General features: G+C 53.2%; 1 protein-coding gene across 1 annotated transcript; it reads left to right on the top strand.

Annotated features, from left to right (window-relative positions):
• Positions 1-345: 345 nt before the first annotated feature.
• Positions 346-20,828, top strand: RAB17 (RAB17, member RAS oncogene family). The gene is made up of 6 exons (XM_024752770.1): positions 346-578; positions 6,725-6,884; positions 15,798-15,949; positions 17,139-17,264; positions 19,971-20,064; positions 20,334-20,828. Exons 2-6 carry the CDS (start codon positions 6,728-6,730, stop codon positions 20,444-20,446), a joined length of 642 nt encoding a protein of 213 aa, XP_024608538.1. The 5' UTR covers positions 346-578; positions 6,725-6,727; the 3' UTR covers positions 20,447-20,828.
• The last annotated feature ends 1,144 nt before the right edge of the window (positions 20,829-21,972 follow it).

Below are 21,972 nucleotides of genomic sequence, written 5' to 3'. Positions count from 1 at the left end.
TGGTTCCAGGCTCAGGGCCCCCAGTGCTGGCGCCCAGCTGTTTGTGGCAGGAATGAATTCATTTGACCCAAATACTTCCTTCTCTTCTGGGTTACTAGTTTCAAGCGCAACAAAGAGCCCCACAGCTCGAGGGAGGAGCAGAAGGAAATAAATCAGCATTGAAATGCGACTCGTAACAAAACTGAGAAACTCAGGCGCAGCTGGGTGACCGGATGGGAGCGTGACTTCCAGCAGGTGCCCAGGTGCACCCGCAGCGCCTGCATTAAGGTCCAGCCTCCCGCTGCCGCAGGTGACCACCTGACCACGGCAGACCTTGCCCTGAGAGCCTCTTGGGAAGGGAGGAGGCCTTGGGGGAGGGGGCTGGGCATCGCCTTGGCCCAAGGCTGCTGCCTCTCACCTGTTTTCTGTGAGCCTCTGCCTGGCCCCGGGGCCACGGCCACGCCCCAGCCCGCCTGTTGAGGGAACAAAACTTTCCCCTGGCCAGAAGCGGGGAGAAAGGGGACACACGTAGGGGCCCTGTGGGACCCGGTGATGATAGGGTGTCAGGCTCTCTGGAAGTGACCAGGCCTGGGGAACAGGTGAGTCATTGTTTAAACCTCTGCGTGCTTTGTCGACTGTGTGTGCCTTTGTTTAAACTTGTGTGTGCTTTGTCGAGTGTGTGTGTGTGTGTGTGTGTGTGTCTGTTTGTATCTGTGTGCATGTATGTGGGTGTGAGTGTATCCGTGTGTGTCATGTGTGCCTGCACCTTTGTGTCTGATGTGTGTCTGTGTACGAGCCCCAACGCACAGAATCAAAAGGGTGAAGTGAAGAGCCAGGAGTGTGTTCTCCTGAGCGCCAGAGGTGTCCTTGTTTGTCCCGATGGCTTGCTAGGTCAGGGTCCTGGAAGGAGATTCCTATTTAAAGAGTGGCCTCTGGGAAAATCCAGTTAAAGGCTTGAACGTAATGAACAGGAGCCCTTACAGGAATCCATTTCAAACGGATCACGGTGCCCAAGTGCTACCTACTGACCTCAGAATAAACAACTGCACAGTAATCCCTGCATTCCTTACACGCCTGGGCGGGGAGAGCTGGAGGAGGACGTGCTCGCTGGCGACGAACTCGGCAGATCAGATGCTTCCCTGGAGCGACCCTCCCCCAGGAAGACTGGTTTGGACTTGCAATCTCTCCTTTTTCCCTTGGTGCAAGGAGATGAGCTTGTCAGAAATGAAAAGCCCGAAACCCCGAAATGCTCCGCAGGGTGTCCCTCTTGGCCCCGATCACGAATGTGGCATTCTTGAGATCGTCTCTGCGTTTAGAGACACTTCAGTAACCCTGTCTTCATGAAATTCCAGGGGCCGGGTCAGGAGTCACATTTTTCAATTGGAGTCCTCTCTGAACAGAGGGCTTCAACCTCTAATCAACGTGTAATCACACGAAAACTCATACATGAAAATGCTTACTTCAGTCTTATTTATTACAGAGAAAAAACAATTAAAGCCAAGTAAAAAATCCAGTAACAGAGAAATAGTTCAGGAAATTGGAATCATTGTAGGGGTACTATGTGGTCATTAAACACACATAGGTCAAATGCGTCTACAACATATGCAGTAATGTGGAAAACCGCCCTTCAAATGTCTTACTTTTTTTTTTTAATGTGGGATGCATAATTTTATGTTAAAATGATGGTTTGTTTTTAAGATTCTTATACAAAAAATTAGAAGAAAGTAGGCAAAATACCATCCCTCGTTGTATTAAGGGTGTGGGATTACGGGTAATTTCATTTTTTCCGTATTGATAATTATGTGTTTATATTTATTGAAAAATAATGATTTTAGATAAAGAGATGTGTCACCTGTATGTGGTATCATAGTAATGGCATGTTTATTCATACTCCACCGATTTCGGTTAATTCAGACATGTTTGGGGCTAAAGATTTTCTTGACTTAAGGAGAGTTTTATTAAGTAGTGCACATAAATAGCAAGGAAAACTTAAAGGGGTATCTTTAAATACTTGAGAATTGCTGTAGGTGTGTTAGAACTTTCTCTTTATGTAAAATTACAGCACAGATCAGTGGAATATCTGCTTCTGAGCAGGTGCCTTAAGTACTTTCGCAAGAAACAAGGTATTAGCCCGGGGTGGCACAGAAACCTGGGGAATTCCATTCTTAAAAGCGTTTCTTTTTTCCAGCTTTATTGAGACAATTGGCATATATATAACATGGGGTAAATTTAAGGTGTGTTACGTGTTGATTGGGTACATTTACATATTGCAAAAACACCTCCACCCCGTCACATAATTACCATTTCTTTTTGTGGTGAGAACACTTAAGCTCTACTCTCTTAATACTTTTCGAGTGTATGATACCGTATGAGCTTTAATTATCATGCTGTACATGAGATCCCCAGAACCTGTGAATCTTACAATTGAAGTTTGCACCCTTTTACCAATATCACCCCACTTCCCACACACACCCCAGCCTCTGGTCACCACCACTCTACTCTCTGTTTCTCTACATTAGGCCAAAAAAAAAAAAAAAAAGTGGTTTATAAGTGAGGGCTTGCTACTGAGCTGACCGTCTTTTGGGCAATGAGGTCCGGCCAGCGGCTCCCCGGCAGGCTCATTGCACCAGCGGTTCTTGATGTGGGTGGAGCGCAGGTCCTGCTGCCTCTGTAAGTGACTGAAATGATGCTTGTGCCTGGTGAACCCAGTGTGGACGTGAAGGCAGCCTGTTCTGGCTTAAAAAAAAAATTTTTTTTTAATTTGTTTTATTGAAGTCTAGTTGATTCACAATGTTGTGTGAATTTCTGCTGTATAGCAAAGTGATTCAATTATACATATATATACATTCCTTTTCATACTCTTTTCCATTATGGTTTATCCCGGGATAGTGAATATAATTCCCTGTGCTATACAGTAGGACCTTGTTGTTTATCCATCCGTTATATAATAGTTTGCATCTGCTGACCCCAAACTCTCAGTCCATCTCTCCCCCGACCCCATCCTCCTCCTTGAGCCTGCTCTGGCTTGGACTCCTGCATCTTTCTCTTAGAAAAGCTGCTGGGCCTCTCTGTAGGGTGGGGTAACGCCAAGACCCATGGAGGCTTCTTGCTCTGCTTCAGTAGAAACCTGTGTGCAGCCAAGCCGTGCAGGGCCCTGAGCACACGGTCACCCTGCGTCTCAGTGGAGATGGCGGGTCCATTAGCCTTGGTCCCCCCCTCCCCCGTAGTGTTGTAGGGCAAGGGCTCCCTGCCCAACAAGCATAGAAGCAACACTATGGCACTGGCTCTTGAGAAAAGACAGAGGTTTAATTCGAGGTCGACCGGCAAGGCTCTCAAACGTGTCTCTGCAATCCACGTTTGGGGCAAAATTTAAGAGCTTCAGGGAATTTTAAACTTGGAAGCGAACCGTCTAGTCTTGAATCAGTCCCTATAAGCTACGTGCGCGCTCCAGGAAGCCAGATTTTCCTTATTAAAGGACCTGTCCTTCCTAAAGGGCTCTGGTGGCAACATTTCTATTCTTTGAGTTCCCTAGTCTGGAGCTTTTTGGTTGGGGGGTCATCCTGGAGACGTGGGCTCCCGCCTTGCGCATGCGTAGTGCTGTCTCTGTACCGTAACTCCGGGTTTGGTTAGTCAACCCACCTCTTTAAGGAGGCAAAACCACTTTAAGTTGGTAAAGGTTTTACGTGCTTTTACAGCAGCCGCATCTGAATACGTTGTCTGAATCTGAATGCCGGGTTGCCTTTAAACCTGTAACTTTCTGCTTTTCTTGGTCACTCGGGCTGAGCTGCCTGGAGGAAGCTGGTCCCAGCACCTGCTGGATGCCCCTCCTCTGGTCTCTCTTTCTGCAGAGATCCCAGCCCACTTTTTCTTTTCTTTTTTTTTTCTTTTGCGGTGTGCGGGCCTCTCACTGTTGTGGCCTCTCCCGTTGCGAAGCACAGGCTCCGGATGCGCAGACTCAGCGGCCATGGCTCACTGGCCCAGCTGCTCCGCGGCATGTGGGATCTTCCCGGACCGGGGCACGAACCCGTGTCCCCTGCATCGGCAGGCGGACTCTCAACCACTGCGCCACCAGGGAAGCCTCCAGCCCACTTTTTGACAAGCTCCCTGGGGTTGGACTGGCCGTGCAAACTATGCGGCGGAAACAGCATGTCTGTCTAGTTATGACTTGCTAAGCCATCCCCATGGATATGCACGAGACATTTATTGAGCACCTACTGTAATCTCAGTGAATACTGTCTTTGCTTTCGTGAGAAGTTATAGCCCGATGAGAGAGAGAACCAAGAAAAAAATAATTCTACGAATTAAGGGAGAGCTGGAAACAGATCATTTCCATCAAGTAGAGGAACAGGGAGCTGTAGGCCCCACGATGCAGAGACTTTTCTCTCTTTTATGAACTGCTATTTATGGGGACTGGACACATGATCGGGGGTGAGGGGGTGGGGTAAGGGTGGCAGCTGTGAGACCAGACAGGAGGCTGTGGTGGGAGAGGGATTTACATCAAGGTGAACGGAGAGAAGAGAGCAGACGTAGCAGCTTCACAGTAAGGCAAATTCCTCAGATGATTAGCCGTGGGGCCAACAGATAAGCAGCTCTACAACCTCTGAACTTTGAGCCAACATCTTTTTGTTATCTTTCCTGCGGCTTCAATCCTCATTCCGGACTCTGATTTGCCCTTTGGCCTGTAGAGCTGAATCATAGGCTGTCATTTTATCGCTGGAGGGCCAGCCACTTTGGGGGGGCGCCCCCATTTGTTCCTGGTGTTTATTTTATTTTGCCTTTGAGTTTAATTTCTACCAGTGGATCAGAAATCTGCAGAAGGGCTGCTTTGAATTCCTGCATGGGTGGTGGGTTCTGGAGAGAGGACTGGCCCCTGCAGAACTCCATTCCCCAACCCCTGGGGGCAGCTGTGGGTCTGCGGGATGCAGAGGAAGTTGCAGGGTGCCCTGGCGGGATGTCATCCATTGACACAATTAAGCATCATCCCCGATGGTGAAACTTGAGAGCATCCCGTGGAAGATGGGGTTCCAGACATGCTTTCCAATAACCATTCAGCTCTGCTGTGTCCCTTTCGCCAGGGAGTGGATGGGCCTGTGAACCCTTCTCTGCCAGACCCTGTAACTCCAGTCACCTTCTGTTTAGAAAGTCTTGTTGGTATTTAGGACTCCGTCCTGTTGGCTTTTAAACTTTGATCCCAAACTCGATTCTTTTCCTTTTGTCCCCACAGGGCAGACCAGACCAGTCTGTAGCTGTGGCTGCTTGTTGGGGACAGCGAGGAAACAGGGTCTGCTTCCTACTGCTCTCGCTTTTCTCCCTCCCTCTTCAAAATCCCTTCCCTTCCTCCATTCCCACCCACTGCAATGAGGTGGGAGAGGCTCTGCTCACTGGACGGGCTAGCTCTGAGGTGGGTTTGGGTATATTTCAGGGGAAGTTTTCTCTAGATGCAATCCAGATAGTAGACGAAGACAAAATGATAACAGTGGAATGCCACCAGTTTGCAGCCCCCGAATGAGACAGTGGACACAGGGACAGTTTTCAATGGCTGTTACCTCCTGAGGAAATGCCCACCACACTCACGACAGTATTCTTGCCAAAAGATAGCCTATATCCAATCAGATTTCTGTTCTGAGCCACCAAGCTACAGAAAATCAGGGTTCAAGGGAACACATTCAATGACAACTTAGGGATGCAATCAGCAAAATCCAGACTGGAAACTACAAGGCAATCTGATTTCTTCAACAAATAAATTACAGAGAAAAAGAGGATGCATGTACACATACCGGGATTTGCAGGAGAATAAATAGGGTGTCTAGGAATTCCCTCAAACTAATCTTCGGAGGAAGTGGGTGAAACAAGATTGGCTACAGCTGATTCTTGTGGAGGTGGATGATGGAGATCTGAGGTCCACCAGAACGACCTCCATCCTCTCTGTTCTGGTACATGCCTGAAATTTTCTACAGTGAAAACATGTGCAGGGTTTGCCCAAATTAATTTTGATCACAGAGCCGTTTTTCTCCAGGGCATATCACTGTGGGTTCTGAGGCTTTCAATACAGTGGGAAGGAATGCAATGTTTTGAGATCCTTGAAACACCAAGCTTTTTTGTAAATAGATTTTCTTGAAACACCAATTCGAATCCATGAACCACAGCTGAGAGAGTGCTGTACGTTTTAGGTATTTCAGAACCTTTTTGGAATAAGTCATAGGTTTTTCAAAAGTGAGAGGTGATGGAAAGAGGGCAACGAGCCAGTATGATGACTAGCACACAATCACTACTTTGCAGGGTACGAAGCCGTTCATACGCATTGGCCCCTGCCGGGCACCGTGGACACGCTTTGCAAGCACCTCACAACACTTTCACCCTGTCCGGGGGTGAAAACCCCTGCTTCCCACCTAAAATAGGGAAACCCAGTGTGTGCTTTGTGCCAATCCTCTCAGGAGGCAGCCGTCATGGTGGAAGAGACACCTCACTGGGAACGAAAGCTTTGGTTTGAAATTTGGGCTCCGCTATGGATAAGCCTTCCGCTTCTCTGTGTCCACTCATTCATTCATTCAGTCGCTCATCCATTCACTCACTCATAGCAGGCATATGTTATAGCTATTGCTCGCCCCACTTTCCAGAAGGGGAGATGGGGTGCCGAGCGGCAAGCCAGGTGCCTCTGACTTGGAGCTGCCTTCCATGGGGCCGCACTTGCTGAGATTATTCGGCATCTGACATTCAGCCTCCGTCCATCATTGTCTCTCTGCAGGGCATGGCACAGGTGGATGGGGCCCCCCGGCCCGGGGCTGCCCTGGGCCAGGCCTGCATCTTCAAGCTGGTTCTCCTGGGCAGTGGTTCTGTGGGCAAGTCCAGCTTGGCTCTCCAGTATGTGAAGAACGATTTCAGGAGCATCTTGCCGACCGTGGGATGTAAGTGACGGGACAGGGCACCCTTCCTTCGTCTCCTGGTGGGGGAGCCAGGGCTGCTGACCCACACGTGGGGCACCTGGGGATGAGGCCGCCTGGGAATTTCCCAGGCTCTCCTGGAGCCTCGGGCAGTGCCTGGCACGTGCAGGGAGGGCATGAGGTCCACCCCAGGCAGGCATGCACACGGGATCCAGAACCCAGACAGGTTTCAGCTCAGCTGGAGTCTGCGGGGGCCAGGGAGGGGGCGGGTAGTGTATCCGCGCCAGAGTTTCTGGCCCCGAAGGGTTGCGTGTGTGAGGGCTTCTGCTGGTGGAGGGAGGAGCCCAGAAGAAGAACCTGCCCCCAGGCTCTGCCACTCAGCCCTCTAAACAAGCCGGCCTCTCACCCTGGCTGGTTGCTCTCCTGCTAACGCTGCTCCCTTTCTGCCTGGACTCGGCTTACCCACCTGGCCTGGGCTGGCGGATAGGGTGGGTGCTGTAGGAAGGGACGGCAGGGAGGGAGGCCCCTCTCACTGCACTGCTTAAAGAGGATAGCAAGTCATGGCTTTCAGAGGGGAGGGACTTTGGCGCATCTGTGGACAACTGGTCTCCTTCACATCCTGTCTGGGGGTGAAAAGCCCCGCTTCCCACCTAAAATAGGGAAACCCAGTGTGTGCTCTGTGCCAGTCCTCTCAGGAGGCAGCTGTCATGGTGGAAGAGACACCTCACTGGGAACGAAAGCTTTGGTTTGAAATTTGGGCTCCGCTATGGATAAGCCTTCCGCTTCTCTGTGTCCACTCATTCATTCATTCACTCACTCAGCAAGTACCTGTTGGGTGTGGCCTCTGTCCCAGGCCCACGTCAGGTGTGGAGGATTCTCTAAGATGCCAAGCAGACACACCGACATAGAAACAGAGCACGAAATTCAGCAAACGGTATTAACTCCTTGGGAGCCCTCAGACTTCTCAGAAGGGTGGGTCCTGAGTCCCTGAGGAATATGCGGCCCGAAGGGATCTGCCAGGGCCAGGCCCCCAGAAATAGTGGTGAGAAGGGCAGAAGCAGGGTGAAGGGCTGGCCCCAGGACGGGAACGCGGGGAGAGCTGGTAGAGACCGTGGATCCAGGCCGGCTGAGGGGCACGCAGGGCCACCTCTTCTCCATCAGCAGGAAAGCTGACACTGCTCACCCGTGATATCAGACTGGGCTTTAAAAAAATACGACAAGGTGCCAAGTCTGGCTTCAAGGTGGGTTTCGCTGAGAGCAGAGACCACAGAAGGGGGCCAGGCCAGGCTGGGATTTCGAGGGCTGTGTGCCTGGGTGTGAACCTGGATTCCAGTTCAGGGGAGGGAGACAGCAGGGACCAGGCCGGGCGGCTCGTCGGGCTGGATCTCACTCTAAGACCGAGGTCTGAGGCCATGGCTCCCAGGGCCCTGCTTGTTTTTGCAAATAAGGTTCTATGGGGACACAGCCCCGCTCATGCCTGTGTATCCTCTGTGGCTGCTTTCCCTCTGGAAGGGCGGCTTTGGGTTGATTGCTGGCAACGGTGACAGTACATCCCTCGAAGCCTAAAATGTTTACTACAGGGAACTTCCCCCCAAAAGTTTAGGACCCCTGCCCGAGAGCCAGTATCCCGGGAGGCAGCGGGTGGCCAGGGGGTGGGCTCCAGCGGGCATAGAGTGGCCTGGGGACTCACGGTGAGCCGAGAACTTAGCTCAGTGGGCCCAGGGAGGCCTGCCACTCTGACCTACCTTGTGGGGCAGAAGAGGTCCCACACACAGAGCCAGGCCGAGGCTGCGGGCGGCGCTGGCATTCTGTATTTCCGGGGAGGGAAAGGGGAGCGCAGACAAGTTCGCTAACTCTCCCAAGCGAGAAACCCGCAGGTCCAGCGCGCTGCAGCTCGTGGACGGTGGGTGGGATGCCCTGTCTCCCCAACCCCAGTCACCTCCACTGCTTCCTTTAGCTCCAGCAAGTCGGGGGCCAAGCTGTCACCCTCCCCAGGCTGTCCAAGTCACCGTGCTCTCTTCAGGGGTCCTACGAGGGTCAGGAGGGTGCACAGAGGCTGGGCTCGGGTCAGGGTGGGGGGCCTTTGCTTGGGTGGCAGGCCAGGATGCACCCTCTCCACTCTTGGTCCTCTGCCCGGCCCTGGCCGTCCTCCTCCTGCCCGTGCCCCTCCCCCAGGCCCGGGCTCATCTCCCCAGGACCCCGCCTCTGCCCTGGGGCTGGTGCCCTAGGCCTTGGCTTCCTGGGCTGCCGTGGGAGGGTGTGGATCAGTGTTGTGGCCCGCAGCCCTCTAGGTGGGTTTAGCGGTCCTTTATTCAATCAGCAACCAGCCTATTTATGGAGCACCTACTAGGTGCCAGCCACTGAGCTGGGTGTAAGGGACGTAGAGATGAGTGCGCCCTCCTTTGCTTTGAGGAGCTAAATCCCCTGTGGGAATGACCGTCTCCGCCACGTACATCTCTGGGCCTACTTCACGTGCCTTGTGCCCCTTGTGATGTTCTTACGACCTTTGCAGGTGGATATTATAACGATTATTAAGTTCTTATAAAAATAAATAAATAATATCACTTATTATAATATGATATTTAATCACATATTATATTCTATGTGATTTTATTAATTATTATGCTATGATAATTATTATATTATTATAAAAGCAGACACTCCCCCCTTTTTTGTTTTTTCTGGTTTGGCCACGCCGCACAGCAGGTGGGATCTTAATTCCCTGACCAGGGATCGAACCTGCGCCCCCTGCTTTGGAAATGCAGAGTCTTAACCACTGGACCTTTATTTTATTTATTTTTGGCTGCTTTGGGTCTTCGTTGCCACACACGGGCTTTCTCTAGTGCGGCAAGCGGGGGCTACTCTTCGTTGTGCTTCTCATTGCGGTGGCTTCTCTTGTTGCAGAGCACGTGTTCTAGGCCCACGGGCTTCAGTAGCTGTGGCATGTGGGCTCAGTAGTTGTGACTTGCGGGCTCTAGAGCGCAGGCTCAGTAGTTGTGGCGCATGGGTTTAGTTGCTCCGTGGCATGTGGGATCTTCCCGGACCAGGGCTTGAACCCGTGTCCCCTGCATTGGCAGGTGGGTTCTTAACCACTGTGCCACCAGGGAAGTCCCTCTGTGTATCCCTTGAGGCGGAACCAGGACCCTGGCCCAAGGCTGCTCTATTTGCTTCTTGGCTGCCCCTCCCTTGTCTCTGCATCCCCTCCCTTCCGTGATTAGCAACGGTTGGAATCTGCCCTCTGGAACTCAGGGAAGGTCATGGGGGCTGGAGTCTGTTCCCTACAAACAAAAGCGGGGGGCATGGAAAGGCTTCTGTGCCCAGGAGCCCCACAGGGTCCTGCTTGGTTTCAGTTGTCACCCTTTCCTGCTGCCCCCTTTCCTCAGACGGCCACCCTCACACTCCCGAGGGCAGGGGTGGGACCAGGGCCTGGCATGTCTTTGGTGGTGTTGCCTTCAGAGCAGGCCAGCTGCAAGATACTCCAGCCCTGGGGAAGAGCGGGGGTCCCTGGGCCTCTCCAGAGGGTCTGGATCTGTCGGTGAGTGTGTGGAGTGGCCCCGCAGTGGAGGGTTACACAAACACTGGGCACAGCTGTGCAGAAGAGCGCCCGGGCCGAGACACGGTTCCAGCCACCCTGCGGCAAGACCTGTCCTTCCAGAGGAAGCCAGAGCCGTAAGTGTGGCAGGCGGTGACAGACTCTTGTACCCGAAGCAGAGCCAGAGTGGAATTGAGCACAGCCTCCCGAGGGCGTGGCCTGCTGGGAGGAGACCAGAACCCCCTGAACTCCTGGCTGCCCCAGCACCACAAAGCCCGCCAGGCCCATCTGAGAGAGGGGCTGGCAGGGGAGGTGGGCAGCTGCCAGACGCGCTTATGGTGGCTGGGAGCTTGGAGCACCAAGAGCTCCCGCAGACCCCTCATCCTGGAATCCTGAAAGGCAGCAGCAGGGGAAATTCCGGCCCAGTTCCCTGCCCTGCACGTTTTAGTGACATCTTTGGAGGGGTGGTGACATCTAGTGCTTGTGTTTAGATTTGCTGGCAGAAGCCAGTTTGGACCAGCTGGGCCTTGCCTGGGGCAGCGAAGGTGCGAAAGGTGCTGGATTTCGCCCCACCTCACTTCCCTGCTGAATGAAACATTGCTGGAGCCCAGGTGACCCTGAGAAGTCACCCATGTCGTGTTCCCTTCCACCAGGAAGCAACTCGTGACTTTTACAGAAAAGAGAGCGCTGCAGAGAGGGCTTCAGTGAGGAGGATACGCCGTTTATTTAAATTAAAAGGTCAAAAAGCAAAACATTTCCTTGTGTTAACATTTAGTTGAGACACCTTTTAATTGGGGGCAGCAGAATGCAAGTTGAAGAACAGCCCCCAGTGAATTCTCTTGTCATTTGTTGCCCACTGGGGGTCCATTCAGCTCAGCAAGTGGAAGGCACGCCCACTTCCAGAGGCTGGGGAGGGGGCTGGAAGCGTTCCCAAGTGTCCCCACCGCTGGGGCTCCTGTGTTGAGGTCTGTGCTGGGGCCAGAGGAGGCTGGAGCCCTGCTTTGGGTCACCATATAAAGCAGTGCCAGGTGGCCCCGGTTCAGAGTATCGTCTGGTAAAAATGTGCTGGTGTGTCATCTCCACCAGCATATTCTAGAAACGTGGACAATTCCAGGTTCTGGGCCTGGTCCTGCTCCCACACCCCAGCTTGTTGCCAACATCATTTCAGGAAAAATCTCCCAGTCTGTTTGAATATCTCGGAAGTTTATTTTTTAATCACTTTTTGGCTTTAGCTGTGAACAGGTAGAAAATGTGGTCAGTGGGTTTCTGAACAAGGAAGGTAATACATGTGGGCTCTTTTGTGGGTTGGAGCCAGGAGTTCACGGGGCAGGGGGTGGAAGTTTGCTTTGGATACCAGCCCAGGGGCCCACCTGGGGGGTCTGTGTCTCTCTCCAGGGGAGACGAGGTGCTGCGGTCTGTGAATATCCAACAGCCACTCATGCCACATCATTGCTCGGTGTGAAAACCCTGCGCTCCTTGGAAATCGGTTGGGATTTTACATTGATTTAAACTCAACCACCAGCCATCGTTTTCAGAGTAGAAAAGGAAAGTATCAGAAGCTAAGATTGTTAAGCAAAGGAGGCAAACCTGAATTTTATGCCCACCTGTAACCTGGCAGTGATGACTTTTAGGATGAAACCAAAATCGCACGCAGAAGTGTGATTTGACCTGATAGCAAACAGACAAAGGGTGTGGATCAAAGGCTGCTGTTCCCAGACAGTGAGCCGGGAGAGTGGAGAGGGAGGGGAGGAAGGGGTGTCAGGTGCCACACCCTGCACCTCGTCTCTTTTCTCCCGGGTTTGACAACTGCCCTGGGAAGAGGGCACTGTTGACTCTTGATAAAGGAGGAAGCTGGGATCTCTAAGGTTGAAGCAAGCCGACAGAGTTTGTTGCAGCTGATAGACTTCCCTCCAAGGCCCAGGCGTGGCCCTCACCCTCAAGACCTCAACAGTCTTAATGGAGCTTCTGTCCTGCTCAGTCCTGACAGTAGCCCTGTATGAGCTGGGAGCTGTCAGTCCTACTGTTGAGTTGGAGACGGCAGCTTTGTTTGACCTGGTGTGGTTCTGCTGGGCTGTCATAATAAACACCACAGACTGGGTGCCTTAAATAACAGAGGTTTATTCTCATAGTTCTGGGGGCTGGAAGTCCAAAAGCGAGGTGTTGGCAAAGTAGTTTTCATCCTGAGCTCTCTTTTCTTGGCTTATGGGTAGCTGCCATCTAGGTAACTGGCTGTGTGCTTCCATGGCCTCTTCTTTGTGTTTGCATGGAAGGGAGGGGAGAGAGAGAGAGAGAGAGCAGACAGACAGACAGAGACAGAGAGACAGAGAGAGGAGACAGAGGGAAGAAGACAGAGAGACAGTGAGAGAGAGGGAGTGCATTCTTACAGAGGCACTAATCCCATCTGAGGGCCCCACCCTCATGACCTCATGTAACCCTAATCGCCTCCCAAAAGCTCCATCTCTAAATACTATCATGCTGAGGGTTAGGGCTTCTATATGTGAATTTTGGGAGGATACAATCATTCAGTCCGTAACACCTCGGAAGTGTATCTGACTTCAAGTTTGTGTACGAGCAGAAAAATGCAGGCTGTGCGGGCAGAGGGTGGATCAGCGGTTTCCATTTAGGAGTCACCCCAAACTAGATTCTCATGAGAGAGAATCATGATCTTACCCTTTCTATGCTAAAAATCTCAGCCCAGACTTGTCTCTTATTCTCTGTCTGTAGCAGATTGAATTGTGTCCCCCAAAAGATTCGTCCTTCTCCTAATTCCCAGTGCCTATGAATGTGGCTTTATTTGGAAAAAGGGTGTTTACAGATGTAACTAGTTAAGGATATTCCTGGATTTCGGGTGAGCCCTGAATCCCATGACCAGTGTCTCTGTAACAGGAGAACACAAAGATGCAGAGGGGGTGGCCATGTGAAGACAGAGGCAGAGACAGGAGAGATGCATCTACAAGCCAGGAACCACAGACGGTTGCTGGTCCCCACCAGGATCCAGGAGGGGGCGTGGAACAGATTCCCTCTCAGAACTTCTGGAAGGAGCCAACACTGGAAACACCTTGATTTTGGACCTCTGGCCCCCAGAACTGAAAGGATAAATGTCTGCTCTTTTTAGCCACCCTTTTTGTGGTTATTTGTTATGACAACCCCAGGGCACTAACACACTGGCCTTGGAGTGAAAAATTTAACTTCAAGCATGTGGCTACATTTACCAGAATCTCCCAACAAGCTTCCAACCCAGCCCGGGTCTGGGCAGGACAGAAGCTTTGCCTGGAGTCTCACCCCGGCCCCTCCCAGTCCCTGGTCTAGTTCTGTATATGACATACCCCATACGCTATGGGGGCTGGGATAAGGTCAGGGACCATGGCTGTAGTTTCCACTTGGAAGGTTCTTCATGGACATGAAGAAACCTGTAGGCCCCAGCTTCCCAGGACTGGCTTTCCGGGAAGGTGCCTCATTACCCTGATGACTATTCTAGAAACACGGCTCTTTTCATTGTGTCAGAGTTGCTGAGGGAAGACAAACTGATGGATGTCCATCCTACCTTTATGTTCCCTACCTGAGCAGCTAGAATTTACCATGCTGCTCTTGTTCAGATATACATCTTATAAATCCTTGATAACTGTTGTGTAATGAACACTTAAAGAACGAGAAACGTCAGTTTTGGAAGTGGTCTCCATGTGTTTTGTTTTTTGTTTTTGCTTTTTGCGGTACGCGGGTCTCTCACCGCTGTGGCCTCTCCCGTTGCGGAGCACAGGCTCCGGACGCGCAGGCTCAGGGGCCATGGCTCACGGGCCCAGCCGCTCCGCGGCATGTGGGATCTCCCCGGACCGGGGCACGAACCCGCGTCCCCTGCATCGGCAGGCGGACTCTCAACCACTGCGCCACCAGGGAAGCCCAGAACACATTTTTAAAATTTATTTTATTGAAGTATAGTTGATTTCTGCTGTACAGCAAATGACTCAGTTATACATATGTATATTCTTTTTCATCCTTTTCCATGATGGTTTATCACAGGATATTGATTACAGCTCCCTGTGCTCTACAGCAGGGCCTTGTTTATCCATCCTGTATATATACTAGTTCGCATCCATCCCTCCTCTCCCCCTTGGCGACCACAAGTCTGTTCTCTATGTCTGTGAGTCTGTTTCTGTTTTGTAAATAGTTCACTTGGGTCATGTTTCAGATTCCACATATAAGTGATATCATATGGTATTTGTCTTTCTCTTTCTGGCCTACTTCACTTAGTATGATAATCTGTAGGTCCGTCCATGTTGCTGCAAATGACATTATTTCATTCTTTTCATGACTGAGTGATGTTCCATCGTATGTATGCACCACACCTTTATCCATTCCTCTGTGCATGGACGTTAGGTTGCTTCCATGCCCTGGCTATCGTGCATCGTGCTGCTGTGAACATTGGGGTGCGTGTATCTTTTTGAATTATAGTTTTGTTCGGATATATGCCTAGGAGTGGGATTGCTGGATCACATGGCAACTCTTATTAGTTCTTCGAGGAACCTTCATACTGTTTTCCATAGTGGCTGCACCGATTTACATTCTGGGGACAGAACATCCTGGTGTTAGTAAATAACTATTTTAAAGTCACAACACTTTGGAAAGCTATGCTAAGGGGAAAACAGTCTTCAAATGAAAGGTGGGTTGCCCAATATGTTGAATGAATGGTTTGGGGATAGACCTTTCGTTGCGTGTACTTATTAAGCAGGGACGATAACGCATAAAAGTCCTTGCTCTCCAGGTGCTCCCTGTCACCAGGGGTGACAGGTGAGAACACAGAAGTCTACCTGTGCAGTGGGTGAGTGAGGAGCACAGGCGGGCTACTGTAGACCACTCCCAGGGAAGGGGGCCCCAGCACTGCCCCAAGGGCTCACACTCAGAGACCCGGTGGACATGTAGGGAGGTGGGGAAGAGGAAGGATTCTAAGCAGAGAGGTCAGTGGAGAAGGGAGGTCAGCAGGGAGAGGTGTGGGTCAGGCCGGGGGGTTAGCAGGAGGCCAGGAAGGTTGCAGGGGAGGAGCTGGTGTGACCGTCAGCATGCCAGCTACCTCGCTGGACACCCACGGGGTGACCCTGGTTGTCAGAGACCCTTCCATGCCTCACATAGTCCAGAGGATTTGAATAGGACCCTGAGAGTCTATCTTCCCACCCAAAGCCTCTGTGGAATCTGCAAAGGTCTGCAGGAAATTCCTTGCAACTCTTTGCTTTTTCTGGAAAATGCCATCTTCTAGAAGAGGTGTTTGCTGAGCCTTCCCCACTGAGGGTGACAGGAAGCACAGGGCTGGCTGTCTCTGGCTGGTTTGCTGAGCCCAGGGTTCACGCTGGTCCAGGCTGAGCCGTGGATAAAGACCTCGTCCTCCATGTAAAACTCCTGGGCTTCTGTTTCAGGTGCGTTCTTCACAAAGGTGGTGGATTTGGGGGCTGCGTCTCTGAAGTTTGAGATCTGGGACACGGCTGGCCAGGAAAAGTACCACAGCGTCTGCCACCTCTACTTCAGGGGTGCCAATGCTGCGCTTTTGGTGTATGATGTCACCAGGAAGGTGAGGCTCACCTGGGTGTGTCCCCGCCCTCCCAGGCACATGGACGCAACCTTCTGGCGGCATTATGTGACTGACCTGTGCTGGTGCTTTATGTTAAAATCGTGAGCACCAGTGGAGAATCCTTCAGTGAAAGTCAGTCACCTCCTCCAGGAAGCCCTCCCTGACAACCCCTTTGCCTGCTGCACAGTTAGGTTTGCGCCCCTCCGTGGTCCTCTTGGAGTACCCAGAACAGTGCACCCCCATCCATCACTCACGATTCCTTGGGTGCCCACTGAGCTGGTGAGGGGGGTGTTATGAAAACAGGATGCCGCCCCGGCTGCATATCCACTCTACAGAATATCATCGGGCCAAACAGAAGTGAGCAGATGCTTACCGCACCAGCAGGGAAGGGTGGGGTTCTATGGGAGTTGACAGGAGGGGCACCATACTTCCTGCAGGAAGGCTCTAGCTGAGACGTTGGGAGAAACAGGATTAGCCCTGTGGTCAGAGGGCAGCGCTGGTGGAATTAAGGAGGTCGAGTGCTGTGCATGGAGTCCCTGCAGTGCTGAGAGCAGGCCTACTGGGTCAGCATGGCTGCTGGGGAGAGGGGCTGTGTGGGACCCAGCGCAGAGGTCCCGTTCCCAGTTCTGTGGGGTGCTGCAGTTAGGATCAGGGTTTGGGGTGACAGCCACTTCCCCACAAAGTGGTCCTTGAGGGCATCCGGGAGCAGAGGCCTCTAGAGCTCCAAGTCTGACTCAGAACCTCCTGCAGCCCCCAGCCTCCTGCTGGCCGGGTGAGAACAGAGCTGCCTTCGGCCCAGACCACCCGAGGCCAGAGAAAGACCAGCCACCCCTGCTCAAGGGGCAGAACAGCCCTTGGGGCCCGACATAAGGCCAGTTGGATCATGTGCCGTTTTATGCTAAAATCGTGACAACCAGTAGATTCCTTCAGTGAAAGTTGGTCATCTCCTCCAGGAAGCCCTCCCTGACAGCCCCTCTTCCTGCTGCACGGTTGGGTTTGCACCCCTCCGTGGTCCTCCCAGAGTACCCAGAACAGAGCACCCCCATCCATCCCTCACGGTTCCTTGGGTGGGTCACTTGGATCCTGTGTTTTACGCAGGGTAGCCACCGACACTTGCCTTGTCTTTCCTGGGACAGCTGAGGAAGACCATCGGGTTTGCCTGACAGTCAGTCCTGTTTTCCTTTCTCAGGCTTCCTTCTGCAAGGCGCGGCAGTGGCTGAAGGACCTGGAGGAGGAGTTCCACCCGGGAGAAGTCGTGGTGATGCTGGTCGGCAACAAGACGGACCTCAACCAGGAGCGGGAGGTGACCTTTGAGGTGGGCCTGGAGTCGGTTATTATGTCCCCGGTGCGGGAGTGGGGAGGGACCCCAAACACACACGCCCAGCTACCCACACACTCATACACACACACACCCCACACGCGCACACACACACATACCACTTTAGCTTCCCTCCGGGGCAAAGGTTTTTGGTCTCTCCTGGGAAGGTCAGCCCCAGAGGTGGCTGCTCCTGGCTGCGGGGAGAGCTGCGAGCATGACCGCAGCCTCCCGAGGGCTGGCAGGGGCGGGCGCAGTGCAGGGAACGGTTTCCATGAGGAAACCATGACGCTTCCCACCCTCGCTCCTTCTTTGAGTAATGCAGGTCTCAGATCTTTCTCTTTGTGTTCAATAAACTGTTCAAGAAGGGGCAAATCCAAATTTTTTGCTAGGAAATGAGCAAGGGAGAGAGAACCCGAAAGCTGCAGCTCTTCTGTAAAATGACCAACAGCAGAATAAATGCTCTAGGTAGTTGCTTGTAAAGTGGGGAGAGCCTGAAGCAGGGAGCAAGGGGTTTGTGTGCGTGTGTACAGGACGCACGTGTGTGTACAGGACGCGCGTGTGTACAGGACGCACGTGTGTGTACAGGACGCATGTGTGTACAGGACGTGTGTGTGTACAGGATGTGTGTGTGTGTACAGGACATGTGTGTGGACGTGTGTGTACAGTGGTGTCTGTGTGTGTGTATGTGGGGATGGGTTTTAGGAGAGGCTCTGGGAGGAGGGGCAGATGAGGGGAGAGAAGGACGGGGAGGGTGCTGGGCTACAGCACAGGGCAGGAAGGGGAGGGAGTCTGGGGGCAGGGGGCAGCCAGCGGAGGCCGCGCTGAGTAGGCGCTGGGGCTCAGAGGCAGAGATCCCAGCGCTGGTGTTGGGACTGGGGTCTTTATTCCGGGGCAGCCTTGAGTCCCTGGGGTGGGGACCTGATGGGTGATTTAGGAAGAACGTGTGGGGCCCAGGTCAGGCCGAGTTGGGAGAAGGGGCCTGGGTGGGGAGACCCACTGGAGGCCAGGGGCCCAGCTCAGGGGCGGGAGGGGCCTCCTCTCCACTCTCCCAGGACCCCTGCCCGCGGGAGGGGGACCCCGTGGCTTAGACTGCATGGAAGCAGCCACCCTGGGGCCTGGGCTGTAGACCCTGGGCCCCCAGACCCCACCTTGGCTTCTTGTTCCCTCTGAGCTCCCACTGAGCTGGGCCTTGGGGGCGGGGGGGGGGGCGGGGGGCAGACCCTGGAGCCGCAGGTGCCTCGGCTGGGGCAGAGGCCAAGCTGACCTGTGGCCAGTGCAGCTTTTACATTGATTTGGGGGCTTTTCATCTTAAAATAATTTCAGAATTACAAAAATTGTTGCAAAAATAGTACAAAAAGTTCCTGTCGGCCCTTCTCCAGCTTTCCCAAATGTTAACATCTTACGTAAGCTCGGAACAACGAGCAAATCAGGAAACGAACATTCAAGCTACTTGACAGCTCTTGTTCAGATTTTATCATTTTCCCACTAATGCCCTTCTCTTGGTCGGGGGAGATCTGCTCCTAGATTTGGCCGTTGAGAGCTCTCCCCTCCTGGCCCTGTCACCCGCCCTGTTATTCTTTGAGCGCTTCCTTCCTTTCTGGCTCACCAAGTTGTTCCAGGTTCACCTTTGTCCTTTCTCGGCCCCAGCCCTGGAATCAATCATTTCCCCAAAAAGCCCTGGTTCCTAGTGCCGGGGAATGAGTTTAGGAGTCAAGATCTGTGCACTGGATGTGCTCATTCCACGGGGGGTGAGGTAACCGTGGCTCCCATCGTGGGGAGCCTCCAGGACAAACTGGCAGATGGAGGGCTGGGCACCTGCAATTTAGGGGCCAGAGGCTCATTGGACCCGAGGACAAGCCCCTAAAATGACCCCATCTGGAACCCCCCAAGCTAGTTGGGCAAAGGGGGATGTTTGAGTTTCATTCACGTGACCCAGATATGAGCTACCTGAAGTCACAGAGTCTTCAGCTGTACCAGGTCACGTTGTCCTTTAAAATACAAGTAATAATGTCGCCATCCCTCTGTGTCTGGGAAAGGGCTGAGAAGCTCGCTGGGGGGTGGTGAAGAGCAAAGCCCTGCGGGCCAGGCTGGGGGTGGGGGGAGTAGACACCGCTGGGTGCCATGCTGTGGGCACGGCTGGCCCAGCCCCCAGGGGCCAGCTCAGCATCAGGCACTGAGCACTGCGCCTCCTGGGAGGGTCGGGAGGCGAGGGCCCTGCACGGGGAGGCGCCCAGCTCCTCCTTCACCCCAGCATTCCCATGGTGTTTCCCAGACGCCCTTGCTCTGTACACCCTTCACTCCACGTAGGCCGGACCCCTGTGGGACGGTGGTGGGGGATCCAGAGAAGGGCCGGGCTCCCACCAGGCTGTCCCCACTCCCCTTCCACGTTTCCTCTGTTCTCACTTGGTTTCAGAGTCCACCGGTGCCAGAGAGCCGTGGGAGGGGTGGGAACCTCGCCAAGCAAAGCATCCTTGGACCCCGCTGCGGGTGCCGGGCTCCCCTGCCAGCGAGCACCCTCCCTGCCCTTCTCCCTGGTCTGGGCCCCCTTCTCTGGGAGCCCCAGAAACAGAACTTGAGGAATGACGTTCTCTGCTGGTGCAATCGTTTCTCGGTGTTTCTTGGGTCTTCCTGTTAGAAGGCGTCTAAGTGTTCTTGGGAAACTTCTGATGATTAATGTGGGCTTTCCGTGGCCATTTCCATCAGGAAGGGAGGGAGTTTGCAGAGAGCAACGGGTTGCTGTTCATGGAAACCTCGGCCAAACTGAACCACCAGGTGACTGAAGTCTTCAGTGCTGTTGGTGAGTGACCAGCCTCCGACCCCAGAGCAGGGGGTGAGGGCACCATCACTGGGTCTTCAACAGGTCTTCTTCTCTGGCAACCTGGGACCCAGCAGAACGTCCCCAGGGCCTGGAAAGTGGGCAGGAGTCAAGGGCCTGTGTTTCCTGCTTCCTGGAAAACATCAGGGAGGGTGGGACCCTGGGGGATGCCACGTGTGCAAGGCGAGTGCTGGGCTGGGTTGGGGGATTTTCCTCCCAGCCAGGCCACATCCTTCTCCTGTCGTCCACAGCCCGAGAGCTTTTGCAGAGACAAGAGAAGAAGGAGGGCCAGAGGCAGCAGGGAGATGCACGGCTGGCTCTGAATGAGACGCCCCCGGGGCGGGGCAGATGCTGCGCCCACTAGAAGGGGCGACTCCAGGAAAGGCCGTGGGGCGGATGCGCCCAGCCCACAACCCACTGGTCCTCAGGGTGAGCCACCGCCAGCTCCAAGTCGCTTGTGGTACTTATCCTGATTCACTGTGGAGGCTGGCTTGCTCCTGAGTCCTAGAGGCTCTGCAAGAGGGCCTCTCTTAGAATAAGCACCTCCCAAGCTGATGGGAATCATTCCGGAGAGGGTCCCGTGTCCAAGGCTCCCAGAGGGTGTCAGCTCCACCTCTCAGACACAAGATACCGACTGAATCCCGGATGTCCTGGGGGGTGGGCACACGTGACCCTGCCCTTAGCTACCTGGCCACCGGACACTGGAGAATGAAATGGTCAGAGGGGAAATAAAGATCGAAAAATCACCCAGCATGCACTTGGTGTTGGGTAGGGGGCTGCCCGGGGGCTTGGGGCCCCCCTGCTCCTGGGAGGTGGGAGAGGAGACAGCAGGCCCAGCTGCAGGGGGCAGTGCCAGGGAGAGATGGCGTGACCAGCATGGGGCTGGGCCCGTCGTCACTGGATCTCTGTGAGGTTCCCCCGAAGGACGGTGCCTGACAGAGGGCAGCTGGGGATGGGGGTGGGGGAGTCAGGCCCCCTACTCTCTGCTCCTTGCTGTGAATGAGAAGTGGTGCTTGTGCAAAGCGCGCCAGGACTCAGACTTCAAGCCGAGGTGCAAATTGTATCGCGTATGAGTTTTTCTCCGAAAAGTAAACCGATTTCTATCGTGTGGTTCTTTTTGTTTTTCCAAATGTTTTTTAATTGTGGTGAAAGTCACATAATATGAAACATACTCTTTTAACTACATTTAACTGTACAGTTCGGGGGCACTAAGTGCATTCACATTGCTGTGCCATCCTCACCATCATCTGCCTCCTGAAGTTTTCACTTAAACGGAAACTCTGTCCCCATTACACCCCGAGTCCCCATTCCCCCTCCCCACCTCCCCTCCGCCGACCCTGGAATCTACCAGTGTACTTTCTGACTCTATGAATTTGGCTATTCTGCGTACCTCGTGTTAGTGCAATCAAACAGTATCTGTCTGCACCTACTGTCTATTGGAATGCATTTTTAGGGTTAACTTTATATCACGTGGTCTTCGGTGAGTTTGTAAGCTGGGGGTCTGTTCCTGCACATCCTCTAGGAGGGCTCATGGTGAGTAAATACTGAGGGGCCCCAGACGCGGGCTGTGGCTGAGGTGGGCACAGGACATCTTTCTGGTGGTGACACATAATGTGCTCACCTCGTTCCTGCCTTTAGAGAGGCCCGATGGCTCTTCTGTATGAAATTTTAAATAAGACGACATTGTCATCCCCCCGAAAAAGGTGGCTTCACTATATCAACTGTAACTTCTATATCAACAGAAACGTAAAGCATCCTTCCCCGTTGACGCTGAGCTCCTGGATGTCCCAAAAGCACTCACACGGTCTTTTTTCCTAGACAATTTCCAGGTGAAACCTGACAACTTGGTGCTGTGTGCCCTGAAGTCTCTGACTGCAGTGAATTTTTGTA

This window comes from Neophocaena asiaeorientalis, unplaced genomic scaffold (genome assembly GCF_003031525.2).
Source record: "Neophocaena asiaeorientalis asiaeorientalis breed wild unplaced genomic scaffold, Neophocaena_asiaeorientalis_V1.1 scaffold294, whole genome shotgun sequence".
Classification (NCBI taxonomy): Eukaryota; Metazoa; Chordata; class Mammalia; order Artiodactyla; family Phocoenidae; genus Neophocaena; species Neophocaena asiaeorientalis.
This window is presented reverse-complemented; position numbering and strand designations above follow the sequence as displayed.

Excerpts from the sequence above, each read along its gene's own strand:
- RAB17 (XM_024752770.1), top strand. The coding sequence starts at position 6,728 with ATGGCACAGGTGGATGGGGCCCCCCGGCCCGGGGCTGCCCTGGGCCAG. Across the intron at positions 6,885-15,797 it reads CATCTTGCCGACCGTGGGAT|GTGCGTTCTTCACAAAGGTG; the intron begins GTAAGTGACGGG and ends CTTCTGTTTCAG. Across the intron at positions 17,265-19,970 it reads AGCGGGAGGTGACCTTTGAG|GAAGGGAGGGAGTTTGCAGA; the intron begins GTGGGCCTGGAG and ends CATTTCCATCAG.